The following is a 16,269-nucleotide window of genomic DNA, read 5'->3' on the forward strand; positions in this document are numbered from 1 at the left end:
CCCGCACAAGATACGTTGGGACAATGGAACAGTGACATAGAAAAACAGGTTACACTGGTAATACACGACCAAATCAAGCAGCGATCTGCCCTCCTTGTCTTTTTGCAGTGACAACAACATCCAGAATACCAGCTAGTCCAGATTTCCATGCCACGAGTCGTTTTTCTAAGGCTTGCCATTGCTCACGCTCAAATGAACGCGAAGTGGCTCGTGAGATATGAAGGCTTTGAGTTGTCTGCGAAAGCTTGCCCCAGACAAGTCCCGCACGAATGACTAGAATATTTTGAGAGGGAGAAAACGACTTGAAGATTGTTAAACACACCATCAATAACCCATTTTTCGACTTCTGAAAGATCAACTTGAAGACCTTCTGCGATTCTTGAATACGAGAGATTTTGACCAATATGGCTGAAAGCCAACGACGCCAATGTAAGTAGACGTATTTTGCGCTCCAATTCGATTGTCGGAATTTCTAGTAACGATGAAGGACAAAGTTTAGAAAAAGTACATAAAGAATGACTTACGATATTTCTCTAGGATGGGTGAGTGCTTTGATTGCCAAGCGTTAAATTCAGGCAGCCCTCCATTAAGGAAGACTTGAAGAAGAGAGAAAAGTTCATGATCCTTCACGTTGATGACGGCATCCAACTTGAACAAGGGGTCAAAGTCGAAAACGCCAGGGAGCCTCAGAGCAGTTGCAATGACATCCAATGCTGCAACTTTAGCTTCTTCGGAAGAGGGGGCAAGAGTTTGAACGTATTGGAGGGAGTATTCGTAGGCAACAGTTCTATCAAAGTGTTACAATTTCATTGGAAAATAACACAATTGAAACATACAGTTCCTCAGCTTGGACATATGCATCGACTATTGCTTTCAGGAAAACAGATTTCTCTTCATTGGTTATCTCCCATTCCGACAACCATTTTTGGACATCAGACTTGGTGAGCTCCAAAGCGTTGAGGTTGTCTTTCGAAGTTGCAATCTGCAAAATAGTACGATACACAGATAAACGAAGAGGGGATGATTTCGGAAGTGAATTGAAGAGATTTGAAAGACTTCGTAATGGTTAGCGTGCAAAGTATGAAGTTGTGGAAAAAACGCTTACACGCGGTATTTGACAGACAAGCGTTCCGAAGGCGAACCAGAAATGGTATTGAGTATGGCATCTAAGTATTGCTTGACTTCAGGGGAGTCGAATGGATATAGAGAGAAAATATGGGCGAAGACAAGGTTGAAAAAGCCCTCGATTTCTGTTGGAAGATGATTATTAAAATTAATTGGTTGTGAGTAGATCGGGCATACCTTTGTCAGAACCATCTCCCAATCCCCTAATCTCGACTAGCAATTTTGAAAGTATGAGTTTTCTTCTGTTCTCGTCTTCTTCAATAGGTTTTTTTCCTTCCCCTGACTTCAAGGCGTTCTGGAATGGCGCAACAAATGCAGTGCGATCTTCATCGTTTCTATTTCGAGCGATATATGAGAGTAGTTCAAGGATCTATGGCATAACTATCAAGAATTTGCTTGCGAATAATAAGGAGGCATCAGATACCTGTTCCTCGAAAGTCCCCTCTGCAAATATCGATATCGAGTCTGTAGAGTTGGCCATTTTTGTTTGCGTCCGCGCTGAGAGGGCGTGTCCAGAAAATTGTGATAGCTGGATGCCTTTGCACAACTCGAACAAACATTGCCTCAGACTAAGTGATTTAAATTTTAATTAAGCTTCTAATCCACGACGTTCCACGTCCAGCACTCAGATCTCAGAGTTTACACTCACGCAGAAATCTTTGGGATTTCTATGGTGTTTAGCTGTGTTTAGTCGCTAAGATTGGATAGTCGCACCCTGTGCATGGCATTCAATCTGTGGTCGACTTATTGTTCTCTCGCGTTGGTATCTGGTAGGCTGCTTCATTGACGTACTGCGAACCGTTGTTCGCCAATTTGCCTGAGTTTGACTCTTTTCGCTGCTTATCTTTCTCACTATACATTCAATGCAGGGATCGAGGGGATAGTTTGGCATCATTGTTCGAAATCTCTCTCGTGTGCCTGTGGTAGGTACCTATCGTTGCAATCTTAGATACTGGTGTAAAATTGCACTTGACATTTCTAACTACTTCAGCAACTAGGCTGCACCCATAATTGAAATGCAAAAAGTGAGCAGGAAATATTACCGCCTTGCTTCCCGTCTTTTTTTTACCAATTTTACCGTTCTTTCAGGCGCAGTTTTTAGTGAATTCAATGTTCTATTCCACCGAATGCATGCCTTGAGAGTGAAATGTGTGATTCTGAATTGTTAAAGTAAGGTATATTTTATCTGGTTTGCTTTATTTAAAGTTTAAACTGATTTCTAATTGCCCACCGTATTCACCGTTACAGTTGTTCGCTTATACGCCAAATTTGCGGATATATAAAATGCGCTTGTGTAGTGACATTCATAAACTCATGAACTTAAATCTGCCTCTTCCTATAGGTGTGGGGATTGTTTTGCATAACCCGAAATGCTAATAAACTTTTGTCATTGAAACGCTTTGGTTACCAATTTTGCCGCTCCCCCCTGCAATCAATGTATATTGATTTCCTAAACCAATCTGCGCCAATCAAGTTCCTGTTGTACCAGGCAAATTCGACCACGCTGTTTTCCAACTGCAAATCATGGCAAGCGTGAAAGTTTCACGCTAGAATGAGCTAAAATTAGTCCAAAGAAGTCCGGCGTGGGTAATCTTGCCGTAAAGTTCTTCAAGTACCCAGGTGGTCGTAATTTAAAATCTCGCTCAACCATCGCTTTCTTGGATATCCCTCGTAGTCAAATGTGGCGCAAATGGATATAAAGCTGAGCTTCGGATGACGTGAGATAGAAACAGTTGATGCCTATATAATCAACTGGGGCACTTTCTTCTGCCTTGCTCGCTAACATGCGTGTTTTACTCGCGTTTGCTACGAACATCTTATTTTCAACAACATTTGCCTTCGCTCTTCATCCAGCAGCAAATGCTTTTAGGACCAAAGAAGAAGTGTTGCCTCCACACGGTTGGGTCAATCAAGGCAAACCTTCCCCTGACCACTTCATATCCTTGCGCATTGGCCTACCTCAATCCAACTTCCCTTCCTTGGAGATGCATCTTTATGAAGTAAGCGACCCAGAACATGAACGTTATGGCCAATATTTGTCGAAGGAAGAAGTAGAGGCCCTTATTACTCCTCCTGCCGAAAGCTTGCAGTCAGTCGATGAATGGCTCAGTGGTCTTGGGATTTCAGAAGGGGACCTTACGCGTTCACCGGCAAAGGACTGGATTATGGTTACACTGCCCGTCAGCCGTGTAGAACAAATGCTCGATACGGTACTTACTTTTGTGGACTATATTCTTGTTTTTTTCTTGGCACTGACGTTCTATTTTAGACCTACTATGTTTGGGAGCATATCACCAGTGGTGACAGACTGGTCCGCACAACGAGCTATAGCCTCCCAGCCCATATCCATGGCCATATCGAAGTTATCCAACCAACTACCTTGTTTGGTAGGTTCAAGGCACAAAGGTCCACTATCTTCAACATCGAAGAGGCACCCCCCAAATTGTTCGAATCCACAGCGTCTGAAGCCGCTACAATTATTACAGACAAAGCATCCAACGTCGTTGTTGATGCCAGCTGCAACACAACCATAACAATCTCGTGCTTGCAACAACTCTACAACGCCGTTGGATATGTTCCTTCGGGAAATCCACGAAATTCCATCGGTATTACAGGATACCTGGTCTGCTTTATTCCCGTGTTTTCTTTCGTTGATTTAGCTGATTTTATTGTATATCAGGAAGAATTTGCTAACATTCAAGATTTGCAATTGTTCTTCGCCGATCAACGCCCAGATGCTCTCAATTCATCCTTCTCGTTCTTTTCTGTCAAAGGTTTGTTTCATTCTGAATATATATAAAATTTCATCTCTAAAACGCAATGACTTCAGGAGGTCTTAATAATCAGACACTCTCGGAGGCGGGCGCAGAGGCCAATTTAGACGTACAATTTGCCTTCGGTTTATCCCATCCTATTCCTGTGAGTGCTATCGTTATGACACTTTTGTTACCAGGTTAATCATTTTGTAACCACACAGGCTACATTCTTTTCGACAGCTGGGCGCCCTCCATTTATCCCTGATGTGAAAACGCCCACAAACACCAACGAGTGAGTTTTAACATATATGTTTTCAAATCTCGTTCTAACCTATCGACAAGACCATATGGTGACTGGCTCGACTTTGTTTTGTCATTGAAAAATCCACCTTTGACCATTTCTACCAGTTATGGAGATGATGAACAAACAGGTACTTTTACTTACCACAAACTTAATCAGAGGCTAAATTATAACCAAGTGCCTGAAAGTTTCGCAAGACGCACTTGCGAACAGTTTGCTCAGTTGGGTGCCCGTGGTGTTTCGGTGTTATTCTCGTCCGGTGATTCTGGAGTTGGAGATGGTGTATCAAATCCTAATGCACCTACGAAATGCCTCTCCAATGATGGTAAAAATACAACGAAATTTTTGCCCGCCTTTCCTGCAAGGTGAGCCCTTCAATTGTGCGATTAAATTGTCAAAATCTTAGTGAAATTCGTCCAGCTGTCCTTTGTGAGATAGATATTTTTCATTCAGCAAAATCTAACTAATACTGCTGAAGCGTTACTGCCGTTGGGGGTACAGCTCATATTCCTGAAGTAGCTGTTGCTCGCGGCACCTTCTTTTCGGGAGGAGGTTTCAGCGAATACGTATGTACCACTTATTGTACCCACAATTCCGAGCTTATCTTTTTATGCTCACCGTTAGTTCCGTCGACCTCCGTATCAAGAAAGGGCTGTCAGTAAGTATCTTGATGCTCTTCCCAAGGGAACCTACAAAGGACTTTTCAATCCGTACGTCTATATCCCAGTCCATCAGCAACGAAATGCTGACGTGTTTGCATACTTAGCGGTGGACGAGTGAGCACCGTCGCATCTTTCAATAAACGCAATGCACTAATTTGTCAAATAAGGCTTACCCGGATGTCTCCGCACAATCCGACCGTTATCGTATATTCCTCGCTGGCCGACCAGTTCTGATTGGTGGCACCTCCGCATCATCCCCTGCTTTTGCAGGCTTTGTAGCAATGCTCAACGACGCTAGGTTCAAAGCTGGCCTAGGATCTCTCGGATTTTTGAATCCTTTGCTGTACAGCTTTGATGGTGCCGGATTCAATGACATAACCGTCGGTAACAATGCTGGGTGTGGAACAACAGGCTTCAATGTAAGAATATTCACCACTTAAACATTTTGATTATTAATAGTCTAACTTTGAACAGGCTACAAAAGGTTGGGATCCAGGCAAGTGTACTATATATCTCTTCTTGAAAGTCGTACGCTGATTATGTGTTTAATGCACATAGTAACTGGGCTTGGTACCCCTAACTTTGGTGCTCTCAAGAAGCTTGTGACATTTAGATTTTTATAAGCTAGATAACGAGTCATGGCCTTTCGGTTGCGTAGTCGCAAAGGGAATTGTTTGAATTAAATTTCATTATCGCATATCAACATAATCCAAGCAACATTGCTTTTTAGATTACCCAAAGAATTCAAAACGTGCCTGAAAACGTTGTAATCGAGGCTGAAGAACACTTTAATCAGGCCTGGAGATGATTCAAAAGACACTGTAAATAACATGATAAGTTGCCCAAGGAAAAACCAAAGTTTGCCTACTAAGTTCAAAAGACATGGCACTAGTAAATGATGGCAAATGTCATGATATCTCCCCCGGTCTTTCCGTGGTACACTGCTAGTTTTACTAAAGGTGTCACGTCTCTCCTGGACAGACCACGATTGCGTATGGCCTTGCTGTTTAATTTTAAGTATGTCTATTATTACTCGGTATTCCAAACGTATTCGGCAGAGCAAAGACTTTGCAACTTCACTCAAAGAAAGCCAGCGCCACGAGGAGTCAACCGTAGGTTGACGACGAGTGGCACTGGCCAATAGCATATTTTCTGTCCTTTTCACCAGCAGGAAAATTTTACACCATGATGCTATCTGTTTAATTCTGCTAATTGAAATAAATTGAAATGCTGTGTTGGCTCTTAAGTTTGAAAACGCACAATTAAATGGCGATAATTATTTAAAAGCCCATGGGACCCCGACCAGCAAGGCCCAGTCGCGTCAGCGAATCCTAGTGTATATGAGACTGCTGACTAACTTGGACGCGTGCCAGACGCGTTGATTTGTTTATTACTGGTGGATTACCATAAACGCGTCCAGTCACATCAGTAACGACACGATCGGTCAGGGTAGTGTCACAACTGGCCTGGTCCGTCTGCAACTTGTTTGCACTGGTCTGCATCCTAGCACGTCCTGGCACTCAATTCTCTCTATACCCCTTCAGAAACTTCAGAAATGCCACTGGAGAAGGAATATTCTATAGCGGCTGACTCTACAGTATCTTCTCCGCCTCGACCTCCAGTCGACGCGCCAATAGAAAACAAGCGTGTCATCCGTACCTATGGACGCCCCCGCGAAGAGCCGCAGGGCGGGGACGCAGATTCCTCTGGCCTCTACACGACGAAATTCAGCCTAGCGCGTGATAGCGTGCACAAGACAGCGCCTCCTGGTTTGCTCGACGTGATTCCTCCAAGTTCACCCTGCGCTCGTCCTGATGGTGGCCAACTCGTCGAAGATGGCGACGACAATGAATCAAGTACTGCGGGAAGTCCTAAATTCAATTTTGGTTGGAAGGCGAAATTGAGAGCTCTCGATGATGATGATGAGGATGATGTGGGTGACCACGAGCAGAAAATGTCTGTGGTTTCCGAACGTGACGATGCGCCGAGCGGGTCGGCATTTGGCCAACCTTTGTTACTTCAAGCCACCGCCGATACCTTATCTTCACCAAGCACCCCTGCTGAAAGGAAATCCCTTTCACTACTGACTTCCGTTATTGACAGTTCATTTAATGCCGATCCATTTTCTGTCCCTGCAACAACACCCGGTGATTCAAGTCCCCACCGTTCTTTTACTCTTTCATCCCCTTCTGCTCCTCGGCCCCTTGTTTCTCGTGGTCGCATTCGCAAGGCTATTCTTCAGGATTCTGACTCAGAACACGAACCACCGAAGGACTCATCGTCCACTGCCGCGTCAGGATCAAGTAGACGCAAGTCGCGTTCACCATCTACACAGCCGACATCTGAAGATGAAATGACGCTGCAAAATCGGAACAAATCTCAATCAGCTGGCAAGAAGAAATCAACTCAGCCGCCACGGTCAAGTGTTCCGCCCCTTTTGTTCACAGAGGATCCTGCCGGCGAGATAAAAAAGGGTAGTGATGAGAAGAAGAGGAAGAAGAAGGTAAAAATATGGCTCAATTGCTTGCTCGTTACGCGTTAAACCATTTGGATAGGGACCAACAAACAAGGAAAAGGTAGAGATGGTGAAGGAAAGGACTCGCTTAGCGGCTCAAGTTCCTGTAGCTATACCACGAACTGAGACGACCTCTAAATATTCTAAGGATTCCTTGTTTGCAAGAATGTAAGTAGATGCATGCTATACTGTGTACTGCAATTTCTAACCGTCGCCAAACAGATCAGCAAAAAACCAATCAAATCAGCATGCCTCGACTTCTACTCTTCCCACCTCAGACCCCATTGCTTCGTTCTCCTCCCCAATGCCAATCTCAATGCAAAATGAGATACCACACTCACATTCTGTACGGCGCTCAAAACCTTCTATAATCCATCGTTCCCCCTCACCCGCTCATCATGATTCTGGTGAAGACTCCGATTTGCCAGACATTGGTCAAGTTCTTGTTGCCGATTTGCAAGGGGATGCAAAGAGAAAGAATTTACTACTCCTGAAGCAACGTGCTCTAGAACAGCAGAAACGGACTATTGTCCCTGACGAAGATGACGACGATTTGCAGATCATGCAATCGCCTAAAGTAGTGGTAAAGGAAGAGGAATCCCATCGTCGTGCGATACATAAACGTCCATCAGAAGGTCGTAAGCGACAAATGCATCTCGCGCAAATTAATCCATCCAAGCAAGCGGCTAAACACGAATCGCCCATTCGACGAAGAGATAATGGAGAAAGTTGCCTGTCAGTGCTGCATCACGCTGGGCCCATTGAACCGAAGAAATTAAATCAAATTCTGGCGGCTGAGGTTCAAAGGAATGCGAAACAGGAAATGGAGCGCAAAGCAGCTGAATGGCAGAAATATGGTGGGCGTACTGGTAGCAACTCAGAAAGCATTGCAGCTCCAGGTCTGACCTCCATTTTACAAACATTGGCCGAAAAGGGATTAAAAGCCGCAGAGAATTCCCCAGAACTGGTAGAAATGGACATGGACGAAGGCGAAGATGAGAGTGATGAAGATTGGGACCCCGCACTCCGTGGTTCTGCTTCACCGGAGCCAGCTGAGGAAGAAAACGACGACCAAGAAGAGGGCGATGAAAATATGCCTCCCAATACAGAAACTAGTATTGGTGACGAGTTTGACGAAGGGCTGCATGTTCGGCCAACACGCAGATTGGTAGTGAACTCTGATTCCGAGGATGAAGACAACAAAGAGAATGATAATGAGTTAATATACGATCATAGTGAAGACAAGGAGAACACCGCAGTTGTTCGTCATAACCATCCCAGAGGCGCTCCGCTCTCACTTTGCTCCAGCGAGGAACCTACTAGTCCGTCGTTACTATCGGTAAGGGCGCTAGGATCCAGGTCCCGAGAGACCGACCTGGATGACGACTTGCCCACCAGCCGCAGAAGGCCCTTGAAAGAATTGGTGTCTGATGAAAGCCCTGAAAGCACTCAAGTCTTGTCCACAAATCTGACCCAGTCTTTTACGGCAAAGCTTCAACAGGCGTCACCCTTGCCTAATACACGTTCCCCGGACCCTATATTGAACCCATTGTTCAATGAGAATTCAGGTTCTGGAAAGCTAGGTGGCGGGTTTTCGCAGTTTTCGCAAGGGGAAGGTGATATCTTCGGCCCTGTATTATCGCTTCAGCCAGGTTTCTCTGATCTGTTTGAGTCGACTGAATCGAGTACAGTGAAGAGTGATAAGGCACGTTACATTCCAATTTGAGAACCTGCTGCTAATTTCACTTCGTTTTCATAGAACATTTCGAACGAAACGAATCTTCATCGTACAGACACCTTGGACTTGACCCAAGATGTTGTTGTCGTCAACCAGTTGCAACCAGCCTTCCAAGCAAGTGACAATTTGTTAAGGAAAGCTGATGCTATCTTCGAGAAGGAACAAGAATTTGTGGTGGAAGATGCTCAAAGGAAAGAGCACAAAGAAAAGAAGCCCCAGTTATATGTTAACGACCATGGGTTAGTATTTCTGTATTTCGACCGTAAATACGTTTTAACATATTTTTTTTAGTTTTCTGACTCAGACCAGGCCTACAGACGGCAGTCCTGAAATTTATCGAGCACCATCATACTCTTTGACTCAAGGGAGCTCTCGTGCCCCACTCCGCACGCTTTCTATGACCTCGTCGTATCCGGAATCCCCAACCCAGCCTTCTCCCAGGCGTCGTCTGCGTAGACTTTCGCATACGCCTCCTCTCACGGAAAATCGGGACTATAGTCCCGAACCGCCGCTAAGGAGGTTCAACGCGTTCGATGTGCTCAAAGGTGGGGCAGAACGACAGAAGAAACACGATAACATCAAAACCCGACCTGATCTGGCTGCATACCTGGAGAATGAGGCTGCTGAATCGGACGACGAGGATGCATTTGGATTCGCAAAACCAAAGGACGCAGATGATGAGGAAACCGCCGAAGACCTTGACGCAACACTTGAAGAACTGATGGACGATAAAGAAATGGATGAAAACACCATTGCGCCCGACTTGGTTCACGCCAAATTCATGTAAGTGATTATGGAGTACCTTTCCAGACTTTTTGTCTAATGCTACTGTCCGACTTGCAGGGAACAACTGGAAGCCGAAGACCAAGAGAACGAGAAGTTCCATCAAGGAGTGATCCAGGGTGAACAACGTCTGAAACGACGCCGTGGTGTTGAAGTCGACGATAGTGATGAAGAAAGCGATGACGATAACAACGAGAGAGCTCGACGAGCGATGAAAAAGTTGCGAAAATCAGATCGCGGTGATATCAAGAGTCTTGGTGAGTAATGATACTTGCTTATTCAATGAAGAGCAAATGCTCATATGCTATGCAGAGGAGAACGAGGCGACCAGAGCCTTTGCGGAGGCGTACAATCAGACCCTGAAAGATGACGACACAGAATTCTTGTATCTTGAGAGGGAGACGGCCATTGACGATATTGATGGCAGCAGAATGCAGATGGACGAGGAGGATGAAGAGGAGATCGAGTATGAAGAGCCTGAAACTATCAGCCATGACGAAATTGTTCGCCAGATTCGCCTAAACAAGGAAGAAGGGGTGAGTCTGTTTTCTTTCCTAATTTAGACGAGGCTAATTTTAGCGGTCCAGATCGAAGAAGACTCAGGAGTAGACCCCGGAGATGTATCGTGGCTTGACCAAGATGAGGAAGAAGAAACACCCCGCGTAAAAACCGTCAACAGCAGAGTGCGACCAAGAGCGCGACTACAGGGTACCTCGGAGCAGTCTGAATTGGACGGCATGGTAAGCGAGATTATTATTGACTTGAATGGCTTATTAACATCAATGTTTGTAACTTAGGGCGCTGCATTCCGCAAACCGGCGAACCCGTCGACTTCCAACTCTAGTAAGCAATGGTATGCTCAGGAGCACAAATCGCGAAATGCAGGAACGTCGCGGTCAGTTGGAGGGTCTGCGATCACAGGACATGCAAAGGCTAAGCCAAAGACTGGCACTAGCACCGTGCGCGCCGGCTCGATCGCTAAGCGCGCTGGTGCGTCTTCTTCCTCGACATCAACGGGGAGCAGAAGTGTCAAGGCTGCGCCGAGTATGTTATCGGCAGCAATCTCAGACAAAAGTCGCCACTTTGCATGAGTAGATTAGTTTAGTAGTCTCCCTTTGATCTTGCTGGGGGAATGTAATATAGTACATGTATTGAATATTGTTTTATAATCAATGTGTCCGCAAAGGCGTGCAGTGAATTAACCTAGGGCATGGACAAATGGTGACCAAACGAAAAGGCGGCGTTAGAAGACGATAGCAAGTATAAGTGTCGGTGGTACAGATCCATAAGAATGGGACGATATGGAAGGGGTATAGTAAGTAATAAAACAAAGTCGACAAGAAGGCGGCCGAAAGTGATGGGAAAGACGTTGAAGGGATGTATCAATGATACTGTTTGCCTCCAAATGGTTTCCCGAAGCGTATCCAGACGGGTTTCGATGCTCTGGAGGTAGGAATAGTGTAGGTTCGTGAGGGCTGGCGTGAGGAGCTGCGACGCTTCCTATTACTTGTTTGTATCTGGACGACAGTACGCGATGAACACTGGGATAGACGCGACGCCAGGCGAACTCACTTTGTGTCGTAGCAAGATAAGCTTCGCCATATTAGCAGGGGGCCCTGTCTCGCGGAAAGGATTGCCTGTTGGGAAGAAGGTGAGATGGATGTACGCGGTGAAGAACGAAGAGCACGAACGAGAGGCAACGAGGGCAAGACCTGACTCATGGGCATCGAGAGACTCGTCGACGGACATGATGGACATCCAAAGCGCTGGCATGAATATGTAGACGAAGAGGAGGGCGGCGACGGAGCTGAGAGCCATGAGAGCCAGCATGTTTGCAGGCGCAAGGGGTGCGCTGCCCCTCACGGTTAGGGATAGAGGAACGGTGGACTCGCAATAAAATAGAAAAAAGGAACTGCTTTGAAACTTCTCACTTTCTTTGGGGTAACTCAATTCCCCTCTCTCCGCTTACCTAACCTCGGCTCTTGCCGTCCTCTTGCCGCCTCCCGGCATCCCTCTTTCTCCCGCTCTTCCATGTCCCCCGTCTTGTCCGCTGCGACAGTCACCACCGTCGGCCTCGCATGCAAGGCTTTTCTTTCTTCAGGTCTCGCCTCAATACAAGTCCATGGTCTCCATATCCTCAAAGATGCTCTCGAGGGCCCAGATCGCGACTCCCGCCGTGGCATACTGACCGGTATGCCTTTGTTCACTGCCGTTTGGCTCCCGTGCTCAACCTCCGAATGTAGTTTGCAACCACATCTCAACGTGGGTCGAGTCTCTTTTGTGTCTTCCTCCATGCTGAATGCTGTCTAGGCTGGATGATCCTGTCACTTGGGGTGTCCTTCCTGTGCGCTACTATCTGAGTTCCCGAACTACACGCTGGGCTCTAGGCGCTTCTGACATCATGTTTACGAATCCGTATGTCGTTTTCCACAAGCGGAAGTCACACCATGGATCTCAGCCTCCTCGGCTCCTTTTTTGTCCTAGCTAGGGTATTTTCTACCTTCTTTTCGCTCGGACAGACTCTCGAAACTTTCCGTGGCAAAGGGATCTATCAGGATGCGGTGGACACAGCTATTCAAAAACTCAACGAAGGACAATGGGTATGTTTATTTCGGCGCATTCTTTTGCGTTATAACACTCTATCCAGGTGCATCTATATGGCGAAGGAAAAGTCAATCAGCCCAAGGACTACCGTCGAGATAAACTTGGGCGCGTCTGCATCCAGCGATTTAAATGGGGCGTGTCAGTGCAATCAAATACTTTCCTTTCTGGGCATCGCTCATCATTCCGTTATAGGGGCCGAATCCTAATGGAGACAGAAATTCCTCCCATCGTGATCCCGATGTGGATAACAGGCTTCGACCAACTGATGCCAGAAGGACGTCCTTTCCCAAACAAATATCTGCCACGGATTGGTGCACGTATGAGCGTCACATTTGGCCAGCCTGTACCTACAGAAAAACTGGAGGAAGCCTTGGATGTATCGCCACGGGATTCTGATGTCATTTCTTCTGCTACTGCGGGTTCCAATGAGCAGCTCAAGGGATGGCTAGGTGAGGCTGCGGCTTTGCGCAGTGAACAGGAACAAATCTATACATCACTAGTGCGCCAAAAGGTTACCGCAATAATCCATCGAGCCGTAGAAGATTTAGGTCGATCTATCTTGCCACCACTTCTAAAGGAGCCCATTTCAATACAATAGCTCAGCAGGCAAAGACGCGTAGAACATATAATGTAGAAACCACAACAATTATCCCTATAGCTATCAAGTACAATATCTGACCATACAAATATCACAAAGCTGGTTGACAAGAACCAAATTATTCCACGAGCCCAGTGGCCGCAAACTCTTCAATCGCTGCCTGCACACTGTTACAAGTCGACAGAAGTTTGATTTCTACCTGGCCTGGATAGAACCATGAACATACAGCCTTGGGTCAAATCCATCAGCAACGGAGCACAGCTACTTGAAAGCTAGCGACTCACAATCATTAGGTAGAAAGCGACCATGGCAATGCCTTCAGCCCAGTTTGTTTTGGAGTCCGCAGTGACATAGTTGACAAGGAAACAGGATCCCAACAGGACTGCCACTTCGAAAGTTTCTTCGAAAATATATATGTAAGCATATGTGTGATGTATCATAGTGCATTACCGCCTACCGAAGAGTAAGCTCAGTGGTTTATCAGTCCACCAGCCAATGAGGACCAAAAGGGGCATCCAGAACAACGTAAATTGGATGCTGAGGTCAATAGCCTCTCCTTTGGCTAAAGTAGTCGGGGGAGTGGGCTCGTGGAAGATGTGTCTAAACATGTATCGGACAAAATACACAACAGCGACAGTGCCATCTGCTGCAAAAGATACAAATGGCAGCAATATCAGGCCGAACCACCTAGTTGTAAACGACGAAACTTAAGCATGTCAAAATGCTGCACACAATAAGTCTTTTACATACTCGACTTTGATCCTGTGGCTTTTTTGTACAAAGTCGATGGATTCGACAAGCTGAAATGTTGGTATATGTAAGAACAGCTGAATTATATCGTCTGGGATATAACCTTACATATTCTGCCGTTGTAGCCATAAACGCGATGCATATGGCAAGCATCAACATGCACACCCATTGATTTACTTCCGGGTCATCGTTTCTCAAATGTGCAACGTGCTCCTTGAATTCTTCGGGTGCTTCAGAAACAGTGACACGGGTGAGGTCATTACTATCGCCAGGAGGGTTATGGAGGTAGATCCGAGAACAGAGGTAAACGAAGAGCAATAATACCGCAAGGCCTCGGCTCATCTGCAAGAAACTGTGTCGAGTGTTGTCATCGACCGCTGTCACTACAGCCGCCTTATTGTTGACATCCAGCGCACCGCTGATAGCAGAGAAAAAAGATGCCGGGATAAGTAAACTCAGGACCCTAAAATACATTTCAAGATGTTAGTTAGTTTAAATTTGCATATAGCAGATATGAGTACCCAAGAGTCAGAAGGGAGTGGTTGAGTTGAGTTGAATGAGGATGCAGGTCTTGTTGAATTATCCGTGCTCCCCCAATGACGAACGCTGTGCCAGGTACAAGTAATAGATGTAGAATAACAACGCCTATCAAATTTCAAACATCTTTAGTAAATATGTTTGATTTCTTGGAACAGAGGGGGACGGACCGATGATAGTTGACTTCAACAATATTAACCTGGTTGAAATATTAGACGCGTTCTAGAGTAGAAAAGAATCGTAAAGTAAACACTCACTCGCATTTTTTGAGAAGGATGATAGCGAGTGTGGCTTCTACGGCACTGTGTTGCATAACATTATTAGTATAAAACCTAGGCAAAAGCAAATATTCTCACTTATTGAGCGTTACAACAACCAGATCTCCCAGCTCCTTCCCAAGATAAAAGGCCATCTGCTCTCCCCCGTAATCGAAGAGTCTCTCCAGCGGAACGATTGCAAAAAAGCAGACTGCTTGGAGTCAATGAAAGTCCTTGTGATATTGACTTGCTTATGCTTACGGGAAAATGTAAGTGTATCATTCCAGTGCAAGAAGTGAGAAACCCAAGCAACCGGGATGAAGAACAGAAATATGTTGAGCCCTGATTAACGCCAAATAAGTTCGTGACAATGACGGTAGGCGAGATACTGAAAAGAAATATCCTACATGATGACCAGAATATGGCGTTTAAACTTTCCAAGACTCCGATATTCCTTTTCCCTTTCCTCGTAAATTGATCCCAAAATTTAACCAATTCTTCCTTGTTTTCTTGGAATTTGAATGCCTCGCCAAGCTCCTGACCGAGTTCCTGTAGACGGCTACTGCTGAGCCTACTCCGGCGGGATTCTGCTCCAGCAGATAACAGGTTGCCAGGACTATGTTTAGGCTCGATGCTGCCTTCTTCTAGGTCTTGAATACGAAGATGGGTGTGTGTCCGCTGGCGAGATTCGCTGCTATCGGTGCTGGCGATTTTGGACATGAGGCAGAAACGACGTTGGGCGGTATGGCCGTTAGTATTTAGGGGATAGGGGATATTTTTAGCCTCTGCTGGGTGGCCTCAGGCAGGCCAGTGAAGACGGCTGGTCACAGTATATAGGGTTGGGAAGTACCCCGCTGAAGTGTGGAGGATAGTTGGGGTATATAGTCAAGGCTCCGGTGTTTCGAATTGAATGCATCCCTTTAAGTAGGAGCACTCTGACAGCCCCGGTGATGAAGATAAAAATAAACCTTAACGCCAAGCTGTCTTCAGTGTTATCCGAACTTCAAAATCTCCGAGCACGGCGTGAGAATGCTAAAATTAGCTACGCGTCGAAACATTGAAATCTACTTTTAATGAGTGCATAGAGCATAACCCGAAAAGCATTTCGCCTAACACACAAAGGTCGGATGAGTTTTAAAAGTTCACTTAGAACGCAAGAAGATAGTGGTTTTCTTACGGTATTCGATTCAGCATCTAAAAACTTCGACCTTGGCAAGTACCTGAAAATGGTTTTTTCTGGACAAGTTCAGGACCGGAATCGTCAAGCGCCGAATAGTACAAGCTATTGGACATCGGTGGGACAACGTTGTGTGGCTTCCATCCATCCTTTCATACACAAACATGTCGTGTGTATCCAATTACTTGAGGTTAATTTGGCAGTATGTAATCTATATTGCAACTTGCGGCATCAGGGCCAAACGCCGTCATGCTGGTTGCAATAGAAGTGCATGGCCTTTAGGCTTGTGTTTACAGGGAGTGGCTGATGGATAGCGAAAAGGTCAACTGCATCTCGAGACTTGCGGCCTACCATCCACATCCACACTTCGCTTTTAGAAAGAACGCGGTCGACAAGGTCTATTGAAGACGTATCGTCCTTAAAGACGGCCATCTAATATGTCACAGATAAAAAACGGCGTTGTCAA

At 45.7% G+C, this 16,269-nt stretch overlaps 6 protein-coding genes across 6 annotated transcripts; 3 read left to right on the forward strand and 3 right to left on the reverse strand.

Moving 5' to 3' along the window:
* Positions 1 to 73: 73 nt before the first annotated feature.
* On the reverse strand, positions 74 to 1,606 carry JR316_0005043 (Eukaryotic translation initiation factor 3 subunit M; the record flags this gene model as incomplete). Its single annotated transcript, XM_047890807.1, has 7 exons — positions 74 to 273; positions 323 to 472; positions 525 to 787; positions 837 to 1,055; positions 1,106 to 1,250; positions 1,303 to 1,495; positions 1,550 to 1,606. The coding sequence occupies 7 exons, from the start codon at positions 1,604 to 1,606 to the stop codon at positions 74 to 76; spliced, it is 1,227 nt and encodes a 408-aa protein (XP_047750568.1).
* A 1,303-nt stretch (positions 1,607 to 2,909) lies between these two features.
* JR316_0005044 (Tripeptidyl-peptidase sed3) lies at positions 2,910 to 5,381 on the forward strand (the record flags this gene model as incomplete). The annotated part of the gene is made up of 10 exons (XM_047890808.1): positions 2,910 to 3,335; positions 3,395 to 3,748; positions 3,806 to 3,899; positions 3,956 to 4,044; positions 4,103 to 4,173; positions 4,224 to 4,312; positions 4,361 to 4,547; positions 4,661 to 4,748; positions 5,012 to 5,263; positions 5,304 to 5,381. The coding sequence occupies 10 exons, from the start codon at positions 2,910 to 2,912 to the stop codon at positions 5,379 to 5,381; spliced, it is 1,728 nt and encodes a 575-aa protein (XP_047750569.1).
* A 1,018-nt stretch (positions 5,382 to 6,399) lies between these two features.
* JR316_0005045 (uncharacterized protein) lies at positions 6,400 to 10,971 on the forward strand (the record flags this gene model as incomplete). Its single annotated transcript, XM_047890809.1, has 9 exons — positions 6,400 to 7,347; positions 7,400 to 7,527; positions 7,582 to 9,049; positions 9,119 to 9,336; positions 9,389 to 9,880; positions 9,941 to 10,137; positions 10,193 to 10,416; positions 10,468 to 10,620; positions 10,678 to 10,971. The coding sequence occupies 9 exons, from the start codon at positions 6,400 to 6,402 to the stop codon at positions 10,969 to 10,971; spliced, it is 4,122 nt and encodes a 1,373-aa protein (XP_047750570.1).
* Positions 10,972 to 11,262: 291 nt separating this feature from the next.
* On the reverse strand, positions 11,263 to 11,710 carry JR316_0005046 (uncharacterized protein; the record flags this gene model as incomplete). The annotated part of the gene is made up of 3 exons (XM_047890810.1): positions 11,263 to 11,397; positions 11,453 to 11,517; positions 11,572 to 11,710. The coding sequence occupies 3 exons, from the start codon at positions 11,708 to 11,710 to the stop codon at positions 11,263 to 11,265; spliced, it is 339 nt and encodes a 112-aa protein (XP_047750571.1).
* A 201-nt stretch (positions 11,711 to 11,911) lies between these two features.
* On the forward strand, positions 11,912 to 13,082 carry JR316_0005047 (Tafazzin; the record flags this gene model as incomplete). The annotated part of the gene is made up of 6 exons (XM_047890811.1): positions 11,912 to 12,071; positions 12,124 to 12,142; positions 12,191 to 12,295; positions 12,369 to 12,480; positions 12,528 to 12,622; positions 12,677 to 13,082. 6 exons carry the CDS (start codon positions 11,912 to 11,914, stop codon positions 13,080 to 13,082), a joined length of 897 nt encoding a protein of 298 aa, XP_047750572.1.
* A 118-nt stretch (positions 13,083 to 13,200) lies between these two features.
* On the reverse strand, positions 13,201 to 15,346 carry JR316_0005048 (Vacuolar calcium ion transporter; the record flags this gene model as incomplete). The annotated part of the gene is made up of 11 exons (XM_047890812.1): positions 13,201 to 13,311; positions 13,367 to 13,482; positions 13,540 to 13,769; positions 13,833 to 13,882; positions 13,941 to 14,295; positions 14,354 to 14,477; positions 14,540 to 14,568; positions 14,627 to 14,671; positions 14,726 to 14,837; positions 14,888 to 14,968; positions 15,034 to 15,346. The coding sequence occupies 11 exons, from the start codon at positions 15,344 to 15,346 to the stop codon at positions 13,201 to 13,203; spliced, it is 1,566 nt and encodes a 521-aa protein (XP_047750573.1).
* Between the last annotated feature and the right edge of the window lie 923 nt (positions 15,347 to 16,269).

The sequence above is a fragment of the Psilocybe cubensis genome, chromosome 4 (assembly GCF_017499595.1).
Source record: "Psilocybe cubensis strain MGC-MH-2018 chromosome 4, whole genome shotgun sequence".
Classification (NCBI taxonomy): domain Eukaryota; kingdom Fungi; phylum Basidiomycota; class Agaricomycetes; order Agaricales; family Agrocybaceae; genus Psilocybe; species Psilocybe cubensis.